General features: G+C 37.1%; 1 protein-coding gene across 2 annotated transcripts in view; it reads right to left on the bottom strand.

The window, feature by feature from the left end:
• The window catches only part of abcc4 (ATP binding cassette subfamily C member 4), a 139,993-nt gene that overhangs the window by 26,967 nt on the left and 86,803 nt on the right, over positions 1-26,223 (bottom strand). For both annotated transcript variants that reach the window (XM_002939283.5, XM_031897063.1), the window contains exons 21-26: positions 13,198-13,348; positions 10,335-10,454; positions 5,706-5,816; positions 4,487-4,587; positions 1,995-2,186; positions 192-347 (exon numbers count right to left, since the gene is read on the bottom strand). In XM_002939283.5, the coding sequence (XP_002939329.2) occupies positions 192-347; positions 1,995-2,186; positions 4,487-4,587; positions 5,706-5,816; positions 10,335-10,454; positions 13,198-13,348 (831 nt within the window). The remainder of the gene's footprint in view (positions 1-191; positions 348-1,994; positions 2,187-4,486; positions 4,588-5,705; positions 5,817-10,334; positions 10,455-13,197; positions 13,349-26,223) is intronic.

Below are 26,223 nucleotides of genomic sequence, written 5' to 3'. Positions count from 1 at the left end.
AGAGAAACATGGGGGATCAGATAGGAAATGTAAAAGCCTCAGGAAATACGTTTATGGCAAAATAATAAGGCTCATGCAAGGACAATGTTATGAAAGATGTAAAAAAGGTTTTATTTCTGGTGTCAGTATCACTTTAAATATACACACTAGATAAAAAAATGACAGACTAAAACTCAACAAAATAAACATACCTGTGGTATAATTGACATTTTTTTCCGGAGGTCATGTAGCCCAAGTTTGGATGTTAAATATTTATCAATCCAGATTTTTCCTTCTGGTTCTGCCAGACGGAAAAGGGCAGCTATTAGTGAACTCTTTCCTGCTCCAGTTCTGCCTACTATTCCAACCTGAAAAGTATCAAAGACCATTATGGATTAAAATTTTCTGATAGGGCGCACATGTCAGTCACATGCCAAACACCGGAAATGACACCAGGCAAAAAAAAAATACAATTCAGCGCAACTGCACTCGATTTGCACAAATCACACACACAGCTGCATCAATTCTGGGCAATTGGACACAACTGCATTAGCTGGAGTGCAATTGCGTCAAGAGAATCCCACATTTGGGTCCACAATGATGCTGAAATTCTGGGAGAAAATGAGAAAATTTGGGGGAAAAAAGTTTTGATATTGTGTCCTACAGATACTTTTGAAGGACCCCTTTACTCTCAGCACCTGCTTCTACTTGTTGGACCTATTCAGTCAATACTGATAAATGAGTAATGTTGCTAGGCCAGAAATAAGACGGGAGCCTTTCAAGCCTTTGCTGTTTACAGAAGCCATTACTTAAAAGGTGTTGGAGTCTCAAGGGAGTCTGGAGTAGTGACTCGCACCTAAACCTAACCTGCCATCTCCAAACCTGCATGCGATCCAGTCTCTATATATTCATATATTGCTCATATACTAGCAACTACTGTACCTTGCCCAATTTCTGGCGTCACTTGAGGGGTAGATGTGGCACAAGTAAAGAAATGAGCAATGGTAACCAGGCATAAGAGAATCAGGTGCATACTCACATTGCGGCCAGAGAGGACTGGCCTAATGATTCACTAAAAAGGTGATTGGCCATGCTGAACAGATCACATGACATGACTGGTTTTGAGGGATGTAAGGTTTTTATTTTAACAGATAATAGGGGTTACTTACAAACAGAAGTGCAGTTATATTTGTGGCAAAATGAGTTTTTTGCACCTCCAGATAGTTGGAGGATAATATTTAGGCCTTAGCCTTAAGGTGGCAATACACAAGCCAATCTCCTATGCACTCTGGCTAATCAGCTAACAGGCTGAATGGACAGAGAATGTACAAAGAACCACCCACGGTATGGTTGCCTAGCTATTGTTTAAGCTGTTGGTATAGAGCAGGGATTCCCAACCAGTGGCTTTTGAGCAACATATTGCTCACCAACCCCTTGGATGTTGTTCCCAGTGGCCAAAAAGCAGGTGCTTATTTTTGAATTCCTGGCTTGAAAGTTTTGGTTGCATAAAAACCAAGTGTTTTGCCAAACAAAGCATTCTGTAGGAAGCCAGTCAACAGAGGGGCTACCAAATAGCCAATCACAGCCCTTATTTGGCCCCCAGGAATTTTTTCCATGCTTGTGTTGATCCGTAACTCGTTTTACATTTAAATGTGGTTCACAGGTCAAAAAGGTTGGGGACCCCCATTATACAGCATATGAACGATAAGAACAGCAGGGTGTGAAGAGAAACAGAAGCTTCTCATCTGGCAATACACCACACACTACCCTAAATATCTCTATGAACATATTCATCCAGATCATGATATACAGTACCTAGTAGAATTAAGTCTAAAACAACTGGACTTTTCAAAACTGAAGTTTTCAAGAAATCTCAGAAAAGTCTGGTAGTTTAAGACTTAATTCTACTAGATAATGTATACCCTAAATATCCTGATTCATTGAGGGCTATGCATTGAATAACCATATTTGTGCTTTTATTGTTTTGGTCTGTGAAGTATATAAAATTAAAATACCTTTTCTTTTGGTCTGATTAAAGCATTTAAGTGCCTTAATACAACTGGTCCATCTAGGCTGTAAGAAAAATTAACGTTTTCGAATGTGATCATGCCTTTGTTAGGCCAGTCTGCAGGAGGGGGATTCTTAGACTCCCATTCTGCTTCTTTTTCAAGTTGAGTATACTCCATAACTCTTTCAGCAGATATCATCTACAATAAGAAAATTAAGAAACATTAGGAGAATCTTGCAAAAGCTATACCTATAACTTGCACAAACTTTTATTATTTTAATTGTGTAAATTGAAACAAAAGCTAAACCTAGTAAAACATTCAGATGGTTTGTGTAGAGTGGAAAAGAAAAGACAAGGATACATACAGATTGTTTGCCATGCTCAAGGTGGCCATACACAGGCAAATTTAAGCTGCCTATTTGAGTCCTTTAGACTGATTTGGCAGCTTATCTGCCCATGTGTGGGGAGACCACCGATAGACCTACCCTACCATGTCGATCAGGCAGGTATGGATCGGGTCGGACTGGGTACCGCATCGGCTCATTGATGAGATTCTCACTCCAACCACTCCTATATCTGTTTTTGCAATTCGATCAATTGGGCATTGGGCCAAACACCCGAATTAGCCCAATATCGCCCACCTTAGGAGGGCATAACAGGGAAGCTCCTCTAGCTTGGCAATCTTGCCAAACAAGCGAGTCTTATAATAATTGTATAATGTATGGCCACTTTAACACAGGGCACATGGGAAGAAATTGTCTTTCCCACATTTAAGACAGATTAGCTGACTAATGTGTTTTACCTGCAGCAATCTAAAGGTATGTGAATGGGAAGGCATTTTCAGGAGATTTGTTGCCCACTGTAGCACAGATTTAGCGTGACAAATCTTCCTGTGGGCTGGTACCTTAAGCTGTTCTTGAATCAGAATAGCAGCTGTTAATTAACCGATAATGTTATAAGCCACTGCTGTCCAAATAAAAAAGAAGGGGCATTTTTAAAGGTTATAGGTTGTCAAACACAACTGTGTTTGTCCCACAGCGTAGTCTGCATCTAGGCAACATATGTTTATGTCTGTTTACTGTTCCTGTCCTGTTTGCTGTTATATAATACAGCTGCAAAAAACATTTGTTAACTATTACCTGGATTTCTCCATGAATTACTCATAAAAATTTGGTTTTAATGGAATGTCATCACTGAGTAAACCAATGTTCTTCCTTTTCTTCTTCAAAAAAACAAGATCTCTCATTATTATAAATGACTTTTGTTTCTCTGTGCACTGTTGATCTAAAGGTGCCCTACATGCACCAATATTATCATACGAAAAAAGGTTTTGTACAATATTCGGTGCGTGTATGGTGGGTTGACATGGTGACCGTTATTGGCAAAAGCCTTGGAGTTCAGTCATCTAGTCAATTGGCCAGGGTGGAAAATTTTGATTGGGGGCCTTTGACGATTCCCCACGGATCAAGTTAGTTGCCCGTGACAGATCTCTGCTATCGACAATAAGCTTTTGTAATTCAAAGTCTCACAAAGTGTCCTCCTGCAGGCAACTTCACAAGACTTCAGATTACCGAAGTGATGTGAAAGGCTTTCCACCGTGGACTCCTATTGTTGCCAGTGGAATCCCTTTAACATTAGAGATTCAGCTCTTAAAATGAGTGGAGTGGACCAATGGTCGCAGGAAAGATTGTTATTGTAACGTGTATGGCCACCTTCATTACTAAGCTTGCAAGTATTCAGTTCCCCTGTTTGGCCTGTTTAGCTCATGAAATAACAAAGAAAGATTTTTTGTGATTAAAATATAAAAGCAAATTGTATATTCAGCACAAGCCCTAAACTTAAATTAAACTTTTTTAGCTTATTTCTGGGTACATTTTTGTGATCATTTGCATGGTGAGTACTGCACCTAGCAACTGTAAGTCATATTGTGTGACACAGACTTTTCGTGATTACAACAACAGTCAAAAAAGTATGTTCAGCACAACCAAATAATTGCACTAATCTTAAATAAGGTGGTATACAGTCACTTTAAGTGTGTGCATTATTGTGCATGATTTTGCACTTTAAGCCTGTGCTTGTATTCATTAATGAATATTCTAAATTATATGATCAGGTGTATGAGCCTATTTATCCATTCAGCAGATAATGTCGTACACACAGAAATAACATCCCTTGCAAATTTTGTGCAAAACAGACTCAGAAAAAAAAAAAATTAATCTAGCTACCAGTGCAATCTAGGACTGTAGTAAAGAAATACACATACTGACAAAAGCAGCCATATTGGCATCTCTAAACCAATTCAGCAGCTTATCAGTCCTTGAATGAGGTCCTCAGGAGGCATCATGATGTTGGCCAAATGCTCTCTGAGTGACTTTGTAAAACCACCTAACAATCAGTTCTTACCATGTATGCCACGCTTAAGAAGGATGGAGACAAAGGATTGGGAGTTACCTACACACATTTTATACATACAACTGTAAGCATGACATCAATAATTACCAGATTCTCAACTTCAGCACTCTGTCTCACTCCCCACTGGAAGGACCCCATGATTGTCATGCCATAAGATAATGCTAAACCGACCTGCCCTGCATCAAGATCTGTAAGAATGCAAAACACAAGTACAGTATATCAAACCATTTTCAGTGTGATTATGTTTTTGACTCCCATTGATCAATGGTATTGTTTGCCAACCCATTCTAGTAAATAATCAACTACTTAATTATCTGTAAGGTTCTAGGCCTCGCAAGGCAACTTTGGCAGTTTGCCGAAATCGCCTGCGCAGCGTGTGCCATCCCACCGGCGACTTACATTTTCGCAGGTGGGATGGTAGTTCGGAGATTAGTCGCCCGTGACAAGGGAGATTTGTCGCGGGCGACTAATCTCCCCGTGTGCCAGAGCCCTAAAGTTTTTACTATGAAAAGATATCAGGAATGTTTATGTAGTGACACATCAGAGCCTACATTAGTTTGTTAGCAATGCCAACTTTAAATTTGTACATTTAAAATACATTAGGCATGTATGTATGTACCTACATACATTAGAACTATTTATTTAAGCAGTGTGGTATATTTACCTGCGGTAAATCTGCATTACGACAGGTGACAAGCCTCATAAAAATGGCTTTCCCTGTATTTACATTTGAATCACCTCATGTAAAACACTTTATTTGCAGTGATCTGACATTATTGCTAAACAATGCCACCTTCCGCATTTTTCAGCTATAAAGCTAAATTGTGACCTTACACATTTTTCAGCTATAAAACCTTATTTCCATCTTGCAAGCAAAAAGTTAAAGGTCAATAAGTTTTTTTGTCTCAAAACACATCCATTCTAACAGTTGTAGGTCAACAGTTAATGCCAAAAAAGGAGGAATGGCAGTGCTTTGAGACAGATGTCCTCATAACTTTTTTTTAAAAACAATTTCCCGTTACACATCTCATGGGACATACAACTTTATCTGTTGGACTGCTTTGTATGTGTTGTGAAGAGCCTAATTCAGAAACAGTGTTGAGTTAGCATTTCCGCTGCATGCACTACTGAGAATCCGAGTTTGCGAACAATACATGCAAAGAAGATTACATTTTGTGACTTAGTCCAAAACCCATGTTTTGTTTCAGGAAAAGCCTTCTACATTGTGACTGCAACTGATTTATTTCCAAATGATTTCATTCAAAAGACTTACAAAAAGCCACAAATAATTATCATATGTACTTACTTTCAGCGAGGATTATTGACCCAAAAGCTATGGCTATAACAAACACAGCACAGATGGCGTCAAGACGTACAGCTAACCAACGAGATGTAGTGAGGAACAAAAACCAGGCCTCTAAAGAGAGACAAGAATTTACTGATTAACATGAGCAAGCTGACATGAAATGATAGTTTTTGACTGAGCTGGTGTTGCGCATTTAAAGAAGAAGGAATGGTAAAAACTAAGTAAGCTTTATCAGAAAGGTCTATGTAAATACAACCATAAGCACTCACAGAAATGCTGCACTGAGTTCTCTATCAAAAGAAACAGGATTTCTTGTCTCCTTCCTTGTAATTTCTGTGCCATAGTCTGCACAGCTTTCTCCTCTCTCCCCATTCCTGCTCGCCCCTCCCTCAAGAACGCTAAGAAATTCCTCCCCCCCTAGGCACGTGTGATCTGAGCCATTCACCAGGAAGCCTCATAGTCTTACAAACTGCCCATGTACAGGGGTCTTGGTCTTGGTGCAGGAGCGTGGCATTATTGGAATTTTCTTTACTGATCATCTGAACAAGAGAAATATGGGGAGACTTAAGGGCACTATTGAGAGAACTGAAGGTATGCCTGCAGCTTGAGATTAACACTTTATCAGCCTTTCCTTCTCCTTTAATTGCTGTTGCTATTAGGCTTTGCAGTATGTATTCAATTTAAAAATCTCCTAATGCTCTGGTAGCAGGTATGTTCGATATATGATCACTATGTAGATAAAGATTTACATAGTCAATAAGTATTAAATAATTACACCCAACAGAAAACTCTATCAGCAAAGGGTTCTTCTTGTGCCTTTGTGAGTTTCCCTATATATACCCTGTTTCTACCTACACATCAAAAACAAAAGGGCAAGTTAACTTGCTCTGCTCCTGACATAAGGTACCCTGGTGTATATGTGTAAGCTCCACTAAGAAGACACTGATATGAAGGATGATCACTTTATGCATTATATAATAATAATAATTGAATCTGTTGTTTTAATCTGTTGTTTTTTCCAGAGCAAAAGGGTATGGGAACAGAATACATGTAAAACACCTTTATTAAAAATGAACACAATAAATAGGACTTATGTTGAAATTACATTCTGCCTATTGTTTTAATTTAAAAAATTCATATTTTCCTATATTTTGCTATTATAAATTTTAAAGTTAGGCTATTTTACAGACTATCAACCCCTCTTCCTTTATAAACTGGGCAATTTGTGTAGAGTTCTTTGAACCCCTCCCTTCTCTAAGCAGCCTTTAAGCAGCTCATTGTTGAGGGCTTTTAATGGGACTGGTAATTAGGTTTAAAAGTTCCTTTAGTTATTTGGAACCAGAGGTAACAAAAAGTGCCAGACCTATTCACTGAACTTATGTTGAAAAGGGTGTATACTGTCCCTTTAAGTAGGCTGTGGGTAACTGTGATCTGAAAACCTTCAGTGCATGCTGGTACAATATACAGTGGATATAAAAAGTCTACACACCCCTGGTAAAATGTCAGGTTCCTGTGCTGTACAAAAATAAGACTAAGAACTATAAACTGTACCACTAAAACAAACTGAAATATTTTAGGTGGAGGGAAGAAAACCAAAAAAACTAAAATAATGTGGCTGCATAAGTGTGCACACCCTCTTCTAACTGGGGATGTAGCTGTGTTCAGAATTAAGCAATCACATTCAAAATCATGTTAAATAAGAGTCAGCATACACCTGTCATCATTTAAAGTGCCTCTGATTAACCCCAAATAAAGTTTAGCTGCTCTAGTTGGTCTTTCCTGTTATTTTTTTAGTCGCATCCCACAGCAAAAGCCATGGTCCACAGAGAGCTTCCAAAGCATCAGAGGGATCTCATTGTTAAAAAATATCAGTCAGGAGAAGGGTACAAAAGAATTTCCAAGGCATTAGATATACCATGGAACACAGTGAAGACAGTCATCATCAAGTGGAGAAAATATGGCACAACAGTGACATTACCAAGAACTGGACATCCCTCCAAAATTGATGAAAAGACGAGAAGAAAACTGGTCAGGGAGGCTACCAAGAGGTCGCAGCAACATTAAAGGAGCTGCAGGAATATCTGGCAAGTACTGGCTGTGTGGTACATGTGACAACAATCTCCCGTATTCTTCATATGTCTGGGCTATGGGGTAGAGTGGCAAGACGAAAGCCTTTTCTTAAGAAGAAAAACATCCAAGCCAGGCTACATTTTGCAAAAACACATCTGAAGTCTCCTAAAAGCATGTGGGAAAAGGTGTTCTGGTCTGATGAAACCAAGGTTGAACTTTTTGGCCATAATTCCAAAAAATATGTTTGGCGCAAAAACAATACTGCACACCACCCACAGTGAAGCATGGTGGTGGCAGCATCATGCTTTGGGGCTGTTTTTCCTCAGCTGGAACTGGGGCCTTAGTTAAGATAGAGGGAATTATGAAAATCCGATTGAAAATCTGTGGGGTGATCTGAAGAGGGCTGTGCCCAGGAGATGCCCTCGCAATCTGGCAGATTTGGAGTGTTTCTGCAAAGAGTGGGCAAATCTTGCAAAGTCAAAATGTGCCATGCTGATAGACTGTAATAAAATCAAAAGGAGCTTCATCAAAGTATTTGTTTAAGGGCGTGCACACTTATGCAACCACATAATATCTACAGTTAGTATTAGTGGTTGTATGTATAGTTTATGTATGTGAGTGTATAGATTGGTAGGTGTGGGTTGTGTGTGCTGGGTTTACTTGGATGGGTTGAACTTGATGGACTCTGGTCTTTTTTTAACCCTATGTAACTATGTAACATTATTTTAGTTTTTTTGGTTTTCTTCCCTTCACCTAAAAGATTTCAGTTTGTTTTTCAACTGAGTGGTACAGTTTATAGGTCACATTAAAGGTGGAAAAAGTTCTGAAATGATTTATCTTTGTCTCATTTTTGTACAGCACAGGAAGCTGACATTTTACCAGGGGTGTGTAGACTTTTTATATCCATTGTATATTTGTATATTAGTAGCAGAATAAAAAACTCTAAATTGTAATCATTCTTGATCACTATAAAAAGCCAGTTGTGTTTTCTAGGTACCCAATTAAATATCCTTTGGACACCAAATATGCTCTACAGCAGGGGTGGGCAAACTATGGCCCGCGGGCCACATCCAGCCTTTTTAATCCGGCCCGCCGACGACGCCAAGTCTCATCACGCGAGACTTGGGGGCTGATTTACTAACCCACGAATCCGACCCGAATTGGAAAAGTTCCGACTTGAAAACGAACATTTTGCGACTTTTTCGTATGTTTTGCGATTTTTTCGGATTCTTTACGAATTTTTCGTTACCAATACGATTTTTGCGTAAAAACGCGAGTTTTTCGTATCCATTACGAAAGTTGCGTAAAAAGTTGCGCATTTTTCGTAGCGTTAAAACTTACGCGAAAAGTTGCGCATTTTTCGTAGCGTTAAAACTTAAAAGGTGCAAAGTTTCGCGTAAGTTTTAACGCTACGAAAAAAGCGCAACTTTTTGCGCAAGTTTTAACGCTACGAAAAATCGCCAGATTTTACGCAACTTTCGTAATGGCTACGAAAAACTCGCGTTTTTACGCAAAAATCGTATTGGTAACGAAAAATTCGTAAAGAATCCGAAAAAATCGCAAAATACCGATCATTACAAAAAAACGCAATCGGACTCATTTCGACCCGTTCGTGGGTAAGTAAATCAGCCCCTTGGTGTCATTGGCGGGCCGGAATTAAAGAGACGAAGGGGGCGTAACGCTGGCCTGGCCCTGCCCACCCTGGCCCGGCCCAGGGGTGAGTAAATGTGGCCCGTGAGCCAAAATTTTGCCCACCCCTGCTCTACAGTCACACTGGAACAATATCTACTACTCCAAAAAGGAGCAACACTTTTAAGCATTTATTCTTTCCAATATTAGGGAAGTAACATACCCACATATGATACTGCTGATGCCTACAGCAGGCAAAATGAGAATGGCTATTGCAAATGCAAACAGCAAAAAGCTCACTTGTTATTTGCGCCTTTCAGCAAAAAGGTATCACTTAGGTACTTCCCTTATAAATCAATGAATCTGAATACTAAATAAATGTATGATGCAATATATTACAGCATGTAAAGGTATTTTCTCTGTACTCCAGGATTAGTGTTCTTTTATTTTGCATACTAAAGAAAAAAAAAGTGCAAGGTAGTTTAATATTCCATCGGCTCCAGAAGCCTTCTTAAGGCATAAGTTATAGATATGTATGTACATGCTCAAGGTAAAAGATAGTGTTTTTATATAAATAACAAAATGAACACATGTTGATACATGGAATTTCTGCAGAGAAAGACAGTACTGTGAATTTACAGAAAATGATCTGCTAGTACAGACTGGACCCACACTACTAGGCTGAAATTTAAACACAATCACTTTTTACAGTGTGGAGAGTTGTACACCAACAGATTGATCTACAGATATTATTCTACAAGAAAGAAATAGTAATATTCTATATAACACTGTGGTAGGGCTGACTGAGGTTTAAAAAAACATTAAGATTTATGTATGTTACATAAACGCAATACTCTCACAATTATATAGCAAAGCACTTCCTTCAAATCTATCTCAGTAGGAAGCAATGTGGTGTATAGTTATACAAACCAGAATGAAGATCTTGCTGGGCATCAAATAAATCTTGAAAGCGTTTCTCAGCTTTGAAAGCACGAATTGTCCAAAGCCCCTGGAGGGAGGATGATAAGTGGGAAAAGACTGGACTCCGAGCTGTAAGAGAAAAATCACTAAACTTTGCTGACCACTATCCTCTCATACAAATTTCAAAACAATTACAGCATTAAAAACACTCACATTAACTTCTTGTCATATTTTCCTTTGTTAAATGCTGCCATCTTATACTAGTATTCCTACATGAATTCTAAACTTTTCAATCTGTTGCTTTTTAGAATCCAAGACCAGAAAACCATCAAGAATGGCAAGCTATAAAATATATACTCTGAGCTTCTGTAATGCTACAAATCAATCCAATTTAAATAAACCCTGAATACCAATATATATCTCAGATTGCACCTGTTATGTACCTTGATTTACGATACTGGTCAACAACTGTTCATTGGAACGCATAAAAAATTGTACCAGAAATATGACAGCAGATAATCTCTTAGCATTATGCATACATAACTTGACTAGAAACAATATAACTGAGGCCTGGTCCTTGACTAGCAAGCCTCTTAAATGAAACTACTAGCAGTTCTGAATATTCCAGCTCAGTCAGAATAACACGAATTCCTAACATGGCTATGCGTAGGCTCTTCTATTTCTATTCAGAGTTAACTCTTATACAATAAAGGGGCACAAAGGCAGAGCAGTTGGTTGTGTCTATCAGCAGGTATGACAGTTTTACAAAGGAAGCATTATAAAGCTTTCAAACTACAGTAACTCCCTATTCCCTATATTTTCTGTCTATTGAACTGATACTTTCTTATAGAAAATAAATGTCACCTAACATGATCTAAGCATTATAAGATATGTCAATCATCTCTCTTTAAAGGAGACCCAACATGACCTGTTGTTTAAAAATATAAGAAAAGGAAATGGGTCTATTCATACTAAATAAGGTGCCAGCTGGGATTTTTATACTGAATCATTTTAAAAAGAACATTAACAAACTAGCCATGATTGTGATTTAGAAAAATACACCCAACATAAAACAAAGCACTAGTAAAAAATTTAATCTTAGTCATTTATAAAAATAAAAATGATAAAAAGTCTGTCCCCAGAAGCAGTTCATCTTTTCTGATGTTCACTCTGCAGTTCATGCTAATCCAACCTGATAACGGTGGCATTTTCTAATGGCCAGTCCTGATTTCTGTGACAAAAAGACTAAAAGACGTTTATTGGATATAGCAGAAGTACATGTGCATCCGTCCAATGTACATGTGCTAAAATGTCTATCAAGGAAGCATTCACTATTGGAAAGGGCCTGCAGACAGATCTGAGAACTTATAAACTACATTCTATTCCATTCTGCATCAAACAGCCTTTACAAACCCACATTTACCTCTCTCCTCTGCCATAAAACCTACAGAAGAAAAAATTAACAAGCAAAAAATAAATAAAATAATAGCAACTAATGTAGATCTACTCGCCAAGCAGGATTTTATATATAATAATTGTCCAAATTATAGTCCAAATTATACAATTTTATTAGTGCTTTGGCAGGGGAGGAGTTCCATTTAGCAATGATTGCAGATGACTAAGGAAGAATTATTCTGTAATGGTAAACCTGGTTTACTCATGGTAATATTACATTTCTATTGTAGCTTTATAGAGGTAGGGAAGGCAACACCATGGTAATGGTCCGCTTCAGTTTGATATAGAGTAGAAGAATGGTTTTACTTAGTTTAGTCATGCTTATAGTAGCACTTTTTTTGTTATTTTTTCATAGCTCTATTTGGCTAGCAGGATTTCCAGTGGTGTATAATAGAGTATTCACAAAGTAGTACAGAAAAAAAGAAAGTCTGGAGGTCCAACATCATGATAGCAGGACACTGATCTATAAACATGGATTTTGGGGCTGACTTATGTGCAATGGACAAATTAGCAACCAGTGAATTATCTGTAGCAACCAAAAAGATATCTGCTTTCATTATTTCCACATGCAGAAGGTCAAATAAAGAGAAACTATACCTATGAACTGTGCAGGTCTCTATAAATATATTTTACATACATAGTCAATATAAAACACATTTAACTTGAATAAAGCCTTTTTAAGGAAAGAAAAAAAAAAAATATTTACTTATATATATACTATATATAATATATATATAATATATACTTCATACATGTTAGCTTACATCAGCAATTGAGTGGCCAAAGCAGTGTCTTTTACTACCACAGTTCATGTTACAGTTTGAACCGCTCAGGTGATCACGTCTCAAGGTAAAATATGGAAAAAGGCAATATGTACTGATATGTTTAAGGCAACTGTTATGATACTTTAATGGGACACTAGGATATAAATTATTTAATGGTGTATAGGTTTTATGCAGAACATATAGTTCTCCTTTACAGCTATTTTTGATTTATAAGAGTTTGTGCACAAACGCAAATTTTTACTCTGTAAATAAGCCCATGTGACCTTACAGTTCATCTAATATTTGTAATTGTTTACATGAAGCCCAATGCCAAAGCAAATTTGCAGTTTGTAAAGTACCACCATGACGAATACATCTGCAAGTGTTTGCTTCATAAGTAGAAAAAGTAATCTGGAGTGGCACAAAAGACATGGGTTTTATCACTGTAATATAATTGAGTTCAATAGCACGAGCGAAATACAGATGTTTCAATCAAATCAAATTATTTTATGGTTTATGACAGACAGGAGCATTTCCCTCTTTTGAGAGAACAGTACAGCCATCATTAGTGAAGGCACAGAAAACCCACTGCTTTTAGTAATGGCATTTCTGTTTAGAACTGCGTTATACTTAGATCACTCGAAAATACTTACTAGTTGATTCAAGTCGTTTAATATCTCTTGACGTGTCTAAGAAGTATCTCCGCAAAAAGTAAAAGACAATTACTAGAGGAAGCAAGGGTATCAGAATCCATGGAATCACAGCAACTGCAACAGCAATTACGCCTAGAATTTGGAGTAACACCTGGAAACAAAGTAAACAAAACACAGATTACTGGCAACATCTAACAGAGCACAGCAGCAACATCTGCCTTGTCAGTGATCTACTTTAATAGACTTCCTCAGATCTGATTCAGACCAAAAGAAGTCTATGGGTGAGATCTAGTCCAAGTAAAATTTGTTGGCCTTTGGCGTTAACTGGTAAGGCGGAAAAAGTGCTACTTTTGTCAGTGTCACTGGGAAAACAAGCTGTTTTGCTTAAATGGAAAATATCCAGTGAGGCTTTATCAGGTAAAACACCGTCCTAGAGAGGCAGTGCTTGGGAATTCAGAAACTGTTATTATGGACCCTGCACTGTTTTATAAGGTCATGTCTGTAATTCTCTTATGTTCTCTTATTTCATTACCTAGCCCTTGTTAAGGGCCAATAAATATTGCCACATACAGTCTCACAGTGGATAGTGATGGAATGGTCTATACCAGGGACCCCAACCTTTTTAACCCATGGGCCACTTTCAAATTTAAAAAGAGTTGGGGAGAAACACAAGCATGAAAAAGGTACCTGGGGTTGTCAAATATGGGAGGTAATTGGCCTACAGGAGGCTCTGTTTAGCAGTACAGCTTGTTTAGCAGTACAGCTTGTTTTCCCAGTGTTTATTGAGAAGACTAACGTTTCGGCTACCTCAGTAGTGAGGTAGCCGAAACGTTAGTCTTCGCAATAAACACCAGATTAATTCTATAAGTCCTGTGAGTGCGGATCTCTTCGCTGCTGTATATATATATATATATATATATATATATATTGCACAAGGGAAAGTAATCTGGTTGTCTACACTGTATAGTATACGTCATGTTTACACGTCACTATGTAGTTTCCCGCCACACTGTGTATTTAAGTTTTGTTTGGTTTGCTTACGTGTAACTTTGAGAAAGGCTACTGTTGTAGCCGAAACGTCAGTTTTGTGTTTTACACCCAATTAAATTCTAAATATTTTTGTTATAAGTCCTGTGTGATGCGATCTATTTTTACCTACTATCTACGCTGAGGACTGCACCCAGGCAACCGGTAACCATTTATTTTGTGAGTTAAAAGTCCCCAGGAATGGAATAATAGGCACAGCATTAAATTAGGCACAGCATTAGAAGCAACAGCAATCTACACTATGTTCATAGTGTTCTAGGTTCATAAAAGAACTATGAAAGCACACATCTTGCTAAGCACTAAGTAGGGTATGATGGCTTTAGGTACATTGTGCAAATTTCTTCTGTCTAGATATACCCTGTAATCTACTGCCAGTGTGCCCTTATTTTAGAAAAATGTAGTCTTACAGCAAAACCCACACTCCACTGATATATTGAAAATGTTTTCCTTTGCTTCATAAAATATTATGGCAATCATTCTGTATCTAATAAGTCTGCTTATCCCTTTCCTCACATAAGTGATATTCCCAGGCGCTCACGTACTGTAACTAGAGCAACTAGTAAAGCAATGATGAGGTCACAAAGTTCTTCTCTCAAAAGTCTTTCATAATGTATTCACACGTTTCCTCTTTATATGCACCTTTTGCATATATTTTGCATCTACAATTACATTTGCATCCATAAATTCACATATGAGTGCATAATATGGCAGAAGACATGGTAAAATTCACAAGCAGTGCATGCTGTAAAGTTAGAAGGGGCCAAAAATCTCTTCGCTAAAGAAAGTAGTTAAAATCTTAGCATATTAAATACATAAAACAGTGTGCCTCGATTTATTAAAGCAAAAAAGACCTTTTAAGTAATACAGCATCACAAGTCAGAAACCACATAAGATGCACAATGTCACTTAAAATGATAGCATTTCTTATCCCAGTGTGCCCTGATTAGCCTCTTGTTAACTTTTAATGGTACTACAGTTGCTCACATGCTGAGAATGACAAATTAGGATAGCGACTACAAACAGAGAAAGGACTAAAGATTTCTGACTGATTAACTGCCATAGTGCTACTGTTGTTAGATCCTTTGGGCAAGATTTCAAGCAAAAGAGAGAGAGACATCAGAGACTGACGTTGGAGAAACTGATTTTTTTGGAGAATACAAATAAATAAATAATTCTAAATAGTCTTAATTTATAACCCAATTTTAAACAATTTCGAACATGAAAAGCACGATTATTTTACCACTGACATCAAATTGGTATGAAATCTTTTATCTGGAATTCTTGGGAACTGGGGTTTTCCAGATAATGGGTCTAATTAAAACATTTAAACATTAAATAAACCCAATAGGTAAGAGATCCTATACCTGTACAAGGTATTATTACAAAGAATAAAAAAAGAAATTGATTAGTAATAATTTATTTTTTACGTTTGACCAAACCCTTGGAGAAATGGCACTGCTAGATTTCTGAGCTTTCAGAATAAGAATGTTTTTTTCATAGAATAGATCACATAACTTTAGAACAATTTACGCAACAAAAGCATTGCACATATTGAAACACAGTTACCTAGGCTGCATTTAAGCCATTCAAAGCAACATGATCATTATCAGCGAGTTTAAAGGAATGACCATGCTACACATAAAAGAAAATTTTATTTCACTTCACGTCACAGATCACAGGAAAAAAATGTATTGTTAAGACAAAATTCTTTTAAAACACTTTCCCCTGACATTTCAACAAAACAAAATGCAGGGGTTAGTGGTACTGAAGCAAACAAGACAGCTCAGATCTTTTGCTTCTATGCAAGTGAATGACCTCAACTATTATTTCAATGTGAGGCCCTTTTTATTCTCAGTGCCCAGATGTGAGGACTATTCTTTTAAAGAAGTGACTGTGGACAAGTCCTTTGCCTTGCTGCTTCCACTTCATAAAGCTGCAGTCAATGCATTTTGTGTCTGGTGAAAGTTGGTTGGGTGGGATAATGACACATTCAGTGGTGGTCTGTGCCAGAGCCTTCATTGGTGGCTCAAGTGGTTTCAGGATTAGGCTATTGTTTGTGATGAGAGAATCTGAAAAGTCAGTTGTTTAAAGTTAGTCAAGCTTTTGATTTTGGAATAAAGGTTTTTTTGTTTAGATCTACTTTTCTTTCTAATAAATCAAATGTGTTTTCTGAGGACAGCTGCAGGAAGAGGCAAACATTCTATTTTGCATGGATAATAGTTTTCCAGTGTCTTATTTTTAGATAATCTGAACAATTTAATACAGCTTTTTATGTGCAAAACGTAACACTGGGGAAGGATGAAAGAATTATACACAGCTATTTACAGTATAGGTATAGGACTTGTTAACCAGAATGTTCGGGACCTAAGGTTTTTGCGGATAAGGGAACTTTCTGTAATTTGGATCTCCATACTTAAATATCAATGTACGAATTTCTATTGTGTTAAAGTAGAATTCTTCTACTTAACAATAATTCCTGATGTGTGTAAATGTTACGAATGTTACAATATGAAAATATTGTGGTACAAGTCAAAGGTTACGAAAAACTTTCTGACATTGACTCTGAACGTTCAGTGCATGATTTTGGAAGCCTCCCATAGGTCTCAATGGCACCCTGCACCTCCAACTTTTGGAAGGGGTTATAAGGGATAGGGTACTTGAATACATTGCAGTTCACAATACTATAGGTTTGTGCCAGCATGGTTTTATGCGTAACAGATCTTGCCAGACTAATTTAGTCGCCTTTTATGAGGAGGTGAGCAGGAACCTCAATGCTGGAATGGCAGTTGATGTCATCTACTTGGACTTTGCTAAAGCGTTTGATACAGTACCTCATAGAAGGTTAATGATCAAATTGAGGAATATTGGCCTAGAACATAATATCTTTAATTGTATAGAGAACTGGCTGAAGGATAGATTACAAAGAGTGGTGGTAAATGGAACATTTTCTAATTGGACCACTGTGGTTAGTGGAGTACCGCAGGGGTCAGTCCTTACCTTGTTTATTAATGACCTGGAGGTGGGCATAGAGAGTACTGTTTCTATTTTTGCTGATGACACTAAATTGTGCAAAACTATAAGTTCCATGCAGGATGCTGCCGCTTTCCAGAGCGATTTGACAAAATTGGAAAACTGGGCAGCAAACTGGAAAATGAGGTTCAATGTTGATAAGTGCAAAGTTATGCATTTTGGTAGAAATAATATAAACGCAAACTATCTACTGAATGGTAGTGTGTTGGGGGATCCTTAAGAGAATGAATGGATGTAACTATGTAACTATGTAACCTGGCCAAAGGAAAGTCACGATACCGAAGCTTGAATGAATTACAAAACTTTCGTACTCGTTGCGACACATACGATTTTGTCGTACAAATTGTCACAATGTACGAAATTAATGAAAATATCGCAGGAAATATGCAAAAGTTCTAAACTTTCGAAAAAATACAAATTTTTAGTAATCGGCCCTGTTGTACATTAATCAATGTGCCCCAAAGTCTACTAAAAAATAATTTATCGGGTTTAAATAAACCCAATAGGATTGTTTTGTCACCAATAAGGATTAAGAATAACTTAGTTGGTTACAAGTTAATTGTTTAGTATTACAGAGAAAAAAAACATTTTTGAATTATTTGATTAGAAAGGAATCTATGGGAGATGGCCTTCCCATAATTCATAGCTTTCTGGATATTCAGATATTTACACTAATTATAAACGTGTTGACAGTTAACAATATCTTATGCACAAAAGAAAAATATTACCTTATTGTAATATTGAATATTAACTTCCCATTATATATATATATATAATGTGTTAAAAGGAAAGTAAACTTTAAATCAGCAGATCAGCAGCTTGTTCTTTTGCTATAACAAAGAAACACATGTTAAATCTGTGTCCCCACTTTCTCTGTGAACACTGAACAAGCAACCACATTGGCTGTATGATGGCAAAATGTCCACTCACCTCCCTGTATCAGCTTAATATGAATGGGCACTAAAAGGAAAGGTGATGGCGTACATTACATGCCATTATTCTACAGTTACATATATGATGAAAATAAGATGGGATATTTGGACAGAGGCTGGTTTACATTATATTATACCCATTCAAATGATTTGCAAAAATTACATTACATTATATCCATTCAAATTACTTCAGTATATCCATTCAAATTATTATTTCTGGGTGCCTGTTTAAGCAACAAATCAGATAACTTCTATGATAAATAGATAATTTAAAAGTACACAGAATTGTAAAATAAATACTAAGAATAAGGACAAATGGAGCTGAGTAATAAATAGTAATATGGAAAAAGCTTTGATAAATAGGGAAAACATCAAATTACTGAGAATCCTTCAGGACCCCACCAGTTTGATATTTGATAAACCAGCCCCTATGAGTACTGTACCAGACTGGAGCAATAACACTACGCACAATAAGGGTTCAGCGGGCTGTAAGTGACCCTAAAGTGTACCTCGCCAAAAAAACACTTTTTAAATGCAAATCCTCTCAAGAAAAGCTTCAATACAAAGAATGAGATGAACCAGTTACTGCATTGTTTATCAAGTTTCACTTGATTCCTCCTGACAACCATTAAACAATGAATGTTGGGAAATATCCCTGAAAGAATCAGCAACAATGGTGGAGATCAGAGCCTTTATATTTACTTAATACTCTTTAAAAGGGAGAAACTATTTCTTCCTGAAAGGATTAGAGGTTGTCTTATAAAAGACACCTGCAAACAAAACAAGTGTCAAAAGATCTCTATCATAATTGATACTGGTATTGTTGTAACACAATTCTGAAGTGATGTAGGCATAAATCATGTAACAGAAGACTATTAAAGGAAAATTGGTGCATGGAGTAATGTTTAGTACTGTTGCTATTTGGTTAAGAGAGTAGATTGATATACTGATAAATGAAGACTGTCACAATACAACTTCTAACAAAATTTGATGCCAGACAAGCAAAGACGTTGATGTGGATATGCAATACGCTCCTTGCATAATCACAAGTAAATTTTGAGTTCTGTCAGAATAACATATACTTATATTAACATGTCAAATGCATGAACATTTTTGCAAACAGAGGCACAATTATACAGTACACTGTTGTTCCCGTCAGAAAAGGCACAGGCTCTCATTTACATTGTAAGAGAGTGCTCTCGCTGGCTGTCTGTTTACTAAGAACATCCTAATGACTGGTTACACATTTAATCTATCCAACCTACTTGACTTAATCAGGGGTGATTCTGTGACCCTACCCGTCCCGAGGTGGGCCTTCCGATGCTGCCCCTCTTCACTACCCACGCCTGCCAATAGGAGCTTTGTCATGGGTTGAGGGGGGACACATCACTAGTGCAACTGCACTCTCTGCACTACAAGGACAAGTTGCAGGGTGCTGCTGCCAGAGGTAAGTTTATCAACTTGCTTCATGGCAGCAGCGCCCCTGCACTTGATACATGCCCATAGCATGTTTGTTTGCTTTAGTAAAGTACATTGGACAAGCAAATGGTAACTGCTCATTGGTTGCTCTGAGTGAATGCACCTAATGCGTAAGTATCCAGTTTACACTGCTTACTCCATAGCTCCAAACAGTGTACCATATCCTTGAAAGATTAAGGCTTAGACTGGGAGCTTTTAACTGTTAAGGGGGAGATTTACCATGTATTAATCAGAATTATTGCAGGTCTCGATAAACATATTGCATAAAACAGCCTATTTGTAAAACTCTTTTCATAAAAATATATTTTTATAGTAGTATGTGCCATTGGGTAATCCTAAATAGTCATTTTAAGTACTACAGGTCACCCCCTGAGATCATAGGATTCACAGTGCACACACACAAACAAACCAAGGCACACAAACATGTTAGGTCACATCAGCCAATTCATGGACAAAGTTCTATTTTTTACTCCCACACTTCTCCCTGTTCCTGTTACAGCCGAAGTATTTCCTGTCAGGTGATCTTTGAGGGAGCACACAGACCATCACAAAATGGTGGCTCAATGTAAAATATATAAAAGGGCACTATTTATGTGTACATATATATGGCAATATAGTAAGATTCTTCAATAGATCACTTATTATGATATAAATTTTATGCTGGTTAGGTTATTCTGAAGATATAAATGCCCTTTAAAGCAATAGTGAAGTGTATTGTGTCCACAGAACACATATTTATTCCCATTTTTACTTACACACAGACATGAGAACTATTATACTGCATTCTCCAATACAGTTGTTCTTTTAATGTATACATTTTTACAAACTTGAAACCACTAAAACCGCTCTTATATACTGTAGCATTCCAGGCAGAATGCCTAAACTAAACTAAATAAATGTGCAAAATAGTACTTCGTATGAATACAAAGCTAAAAGCTGACCAGCTTTTTAGTGTCACTATTTTCACAGCCAAGAAAAAAAGTAATCAACAAAACTTGATTTTTTTGTTATCTATATTTGTCTAAAACCACAAAATTTCCATGAATGTCATTTATCAAAAGATCCAAACTGAAAAAGCATGATCCAAAAATAAGTTGCAGAAAAGTCTTTTTCGCCTTGTTGCATGACTTTTTCATACTGTTGCACAAAAGCCAGCCTCAAAAAAGAAACGAAAACCTCAAAGCAAAGAAAGATTTCCAATTGTAAGGGCCGTGACACACGGGGAGATTAGTCGCGCCGCAACTAATCTCCCCGCAATGCCATCCCACTGGCTAGAATGTAAATCGCCAGTGGGATGGCTTACGCGGCACCGCGATTTGCCAAAGTCGTGCGATTAATCTCCCCCGTGTTTCACAGCCCTAAAAGGGAGATCTGCTATTAAATTCTATATGATCTTGACAGGTTTTAGCTGGCGTATTTTAGCATTTCGAATTATGGCAGTTTTGTTGGGGGGTTTTCTGTGACAAATTCTGGTTTTCAGTGACAAAAAGCCTGACCCAAAAACCTGTGCCTTTGTAAATGCCCAGTAAAATGGATTTATTAATGTTCCACCATCCATATTCCTGAAATCAACTGCTATAGCTTGCTGTCAAATGACATTTAAAGAAATAAAAGTTTTTTTCCATTATCAGGTTTTTGACAAAAATTAAAGGCTTGTATGGTTTAAGATGGTAAGTCCCATTCATCAAAAACCTAATTGTGACAAAAAAAAAAAAGTAGAAACTTTGTTTTTTTCACAATCTATTACCCAGACACATATGGGCAAACATTAAGAAATCTGCCCCTTAGAGTACTTTCAATTCAAAATATATTATACTATACAATGTATAATCTATTACTTAAAAATCTATATAGCTTAATCCTATGTAGAGAATTTAGCTTGCAACACTGCTCAGAGGTATTTACATAATTATTTTAAAATAATTGTTACTATACAGGGAGGTGTCATTAAGCGGCTCAGATAAAACCACAATGCATAATATCAAGGTAAACAAAATTTAAACTGATTTCACTAAATGGCATTATGTGACATAATAATACGTTTCAGGGCACACTGATCTGAATAAAGCAGGATGAAATCCAGTGCTTTCTTCATAAGTGGTTATGAAACCTGCTCTAGGACACACAAAACTGTAAACCACATATAACTGTGTATAACTGTGTCTCCCATAAAAACAGGCATTGTTTGAAAAGCATTCCATATAATGGAAGGAACTAAATATTTCTACTATAAAAAACGGAAACTCGTTAAAAGTTTGCTGTCTAAATTTGTCCCATTGACTTCAATGGACCAAAGCAAGGTGTAAATCAATTGCATAATTTTTTGAGTTATTCTGTTATAACACACCTTCATAAATATGCCAATTGTTACTTTGTAATGGAATCTCTAAAGATTTCTGTGACCCCAAAGCAACACCATTAAATCACATGTAAGGACTACAATGAAATTCCATAAATATGCTGTATACTCTACACCAAATTGTATTTTTAACTTATATGAATTTTAAATGTTCTCAAATATCTCTATTCTTCTTGTGTTATTTTAGTATAGCCCTAGGCACTGGCCCTCTGCTTAGGACTAGGGTTGCCACCTGTCTGGTTTTAAACCAGACAGGCCAGTTTTTAGAGGACTGTCTACTGATTGCTAGAAAATGTGGCCAATCACAGGGCACCACATTATGGCCCGTCCCTAAATGTCACAGTCTCTCCCCCAAAACATTGATGGCACACCCGCTGACATCATCATCTCACCCCCTGATGTCACCACCCAGTCCCCGTCTGGATCGATCTAAAGAGAAAAGTGGCAACCCTAGTCAGTAGTGATGTGCAGGTTGACCCGCAACCCCTGGTCAGGCTGGTTAAGGTTAAAATTTAGGCAAACATTGCGTGTTCAGGTTGGGTGTGGGTCAGACTGGGGAAATACACTTTTTTTCTGCCCTTGAAGTTTCTTGAAATACCATACAGAGTAGAAATATTTGGGTACGGGATAGAGACGGGTCCTAGAGTGGCAACATTTTGGGAGTTATGGTCAGGTTCGGGTTAGTGTCAGGTGCAGGTTGAGTTTTCTCGACCTGCTCATCGCTATTACTCGTTTTTGCAAATGCTGCCCCATTCCCCTTCAGCTCCACCCTAGAATTTTTCACAAGTAATGTCAGGTCCCAGATGGGCACTTTAAATTAAAATGGCAGAAAACAACTAATTACACACTGCTCGACCTAAAAGAACCTGTAGCCAATGATGCAATAGTAAGACAGATAATTATGTTAGGTGCATAGTCTATCCATTCTTAAATAGTAGTACTAGCAAAGCTGCAAGAGTTCCAACTCTCAAATAAAATATTTTACTTATACAGTAAAAATAATTAGCTATAGGTACACAATAGTTTAATACAGTAAATGCCTTCTTACAACAGAACTCTCTAAGCAAAAACCATGTACTACAAAGGCCACTGAACATGAAGAAAATTTCAGGTTGACAAAGAATGTCCTCACATAATCTTAGTACAGGTATGGGACCTGCTATTCAGAATGCTCGGGACCTGAGGTTTTCCGGATAAGGGGTCTTTCTGTAATTCTGATCTCCTACCTTAAGTCTACTGAAAACATATTTAAACAGTTATTAAACCCAATAGGATTGTACAAAGTACTGTTTTATTATTACAGAGGAAAAAAAATCATTTTTAAAAATGTGAATTATTTGATTAAAATGGAGTCTATGGGAGATGACCTTTCCGTAATTCAGAACCTTCTGGATAATGGATTTCCAGATAAGCGGTCCTATACCTGTATCTGATTTAGTCTGCTATACAAACCAAGATGCAGAAGGCTTTACTGCCTGTCCTTGTGTTCCCTGGAAGTTTGCTTGTCAATTCACTAACTGGTATAAAGCAGTCCAGTACTACACAGCTGTTATAACTATGTTTCACTACTTAACTAACATTAATGAAACAAGGAATGCAAACATCCAAGCAGAAAATGTGTAAAAAGCAGCAGGAATTTAAGTCCTTCACAAGCAGCAATGTTTCCCTTATGCCACTTATGTAATGGTGGCATCAGTGCCACTTAAGTAAATTATCTGGCTTGTTGCATACATTAAGTATAGCTTGAATTTTAAATCGACTGCTAATTATATGCTTCTTTTAAGGAGCAAGCCAAGCAAATTTAATCATATGTGAAACGGGCAACATGCCACATCCCCAGTCAAAAACAACTATATGTAAATAGGTATGTAATTGGCCAAGAATAAAAGCTTAGTCATTTTCTAATTTTGTAAAAATAATTACAAGGTGGATTTGATAGCACAGCTTTCATCAACACAGTTTCTCATTAAAATCTTAAAGCAGAATAAAAAAGATACTGATACATTTAGCTGTGTTCGAGGTCTTATTAAACAGAAAAAAAAGGTATCTGCCACTACTTATCGGTATGTCTCTAAAGAAATTTCATGTCTGAAAGATGCTACTGATTTTTCCATGCAAACTCACTACTAAAGGTCAAACTTTCTTAAGTCACTATATGAGAATTCCTCATAAGATATTATACACAAATATAAATTAGACTACTTTTGGACAATAAAATATGATAACACGTCTTACTAAACACATGAATAAATAAGGTGAACCCTAGTTGATATAAAGGGTATATTTTCCCTTATGATTTCATCTACTGTGTTCTGCAATCATCATCATTTATTTATTTTGAAGGGATGTGGTCATGATTTTTATGGTGTGGTTTTTAATACTATATTACACTGGGTGCCTTGCATATAATTCATAGTTTTATGAATTATATGCAAAACTAATTCATAGTTTTAATAATGGTGCATAGGCAGCCATCTCAGTTCATTATGCACAATCCTGTGCACAGCATCATACAAGTACAACCCAATTTCCAAAAAGGTTGGGGAAACCATGTAAAATGTAAATAATAAGATAATGGGATGATTTGCAAATCACAGCATTCTGTTTTTATTTATATTTGGAAGTGTCCCAAACTTTTTGGAAACGGGCTTGTGCTTTCAGTCAGCTATGGTCTCATCTATTCAGTTCTTATTTTCCTCATCTATTCACTTATTTACAGTCCTGTGTAACTTATCCTTTACTCCTACCTCTGCTTGGGTACTATGCTCATATCTACCACTAGGAGTATGGGAACATTTTTATCAATGCAGATGATTTTTAAAGGAAAACTATACCCCCAGAACTACCAACAGATAGTTTATATTATGCTAAGTGACCTATTGAAGAATCTTGCCAAACTGGAATATCTATATCAGTAAAAAATTCCCTTTAACATCCTTTCTCCTGAGCCACCATTTACATGCGTCCCAATTGTCCAGATTTTCGCGGGACAGTCCCTCTTTTGACAGCTCTACCAGCAGTCCTGGATTCTCACTGAAAAGTCCCTCATTACCCTTTGCTCTCCTCATTGAAGCTAAAAAAGATACAAATTTAATTAAAAGTAGCTTTTGGCAGAGAGCCCAGAAATCAGAGCGTCACCTGCAACTTAGAAACATTGTTTCTCACATTTAATTAAATAAGTGGGCTTTTGGCAATTTTACCTTTTTCAGAAAAACTGTAATAACACATAAAACAGGACCCCAAAACCCCCAGAAATGTGTTCAAACTTTAAATAACCTGTCAAATTTAGTCAAATGGGAGTGGCATTTAGGGGGTGTGGTTGCAAAAATGGGTGTGGTCAAACATTTCAATGCACTGCGTGTGCTTTTTATTTTTGTCCCTCTTTCCATTTTCAAAATGTTGGAAGGTATGCATTTAGTTATGGGTTGTGTGCTCACATGACCAGAAATAATGCAGCTCTAACTGTAACAGGAAGAAGTGTGGAAGCAAAAGACAGAACTCTGTCCATTAATTGGCTGATGGGGCCTAGCATGTATGTGTGCCTTGGCTTGTTTGTGTGCACTGTGAATCCTGTGATCCCAGGAGGTAGTCCTTCATTCCTAAAATGGCAGTATTTTTATGAAAATGGTATATTTAGATGAAGCATCGTTTTACATATGAGTTTGTTTATACAATGTATTTTTATAGAGACCTATATTGTTTGGGGGTAAAGTTTTTCTTTAAGTAAATTTTGGTCTATACAATGCTGAAACACTACCATAACTTACAACTGTACACTGCACATATATATATATGGCGGAAAGGAGGAAAGTCAATTTGGCATTTTAGTGCTAATAGATTTGCCACATTAGTGCCACCTAGAACAATATAATTATTCTGCAGAAATCATTACCATACCTGAGTATACAGTCCTAGAAGATTTCTCCATTTGCTTAATAGCAGCTGCCATTTTAATTAGCTTCCTGCTTGCAGCTAGTGGTTGGTAGCTCAGATCTCACATTCCTAAGGGTGGGGGGAGGGAGTTCTTAGCATTCTTATGGGAGGGGGGGCAGGAGCTAGGAAGACTCTGGCCCAGGGAATTAAGGATCTTTCTGAGAGAGGAAGTCAGATACCCAAAGAACATCTTTACAAGAAGGAAACAAGAAATCCTGTGTTTCTTTTGATAGAGGACTCAAGTGC

Source organism: Xenopus tropicalis, chromosome 2 (genome assembly GCF_000004195.4).
Source record: "Xenopus tropicalis strain Nigerian chromosome 2, UCB_Xtro_10.0, whole genome shotgun sequence".
NCBI lineage: Eukaryota > Metazoa > Chordata > Amphibia > Anura > Pipidae > Xenopus > Xenopus tropicalis.
This window is presented reverse-complemented; position numbering and strand designations above follow the sequence as displayed.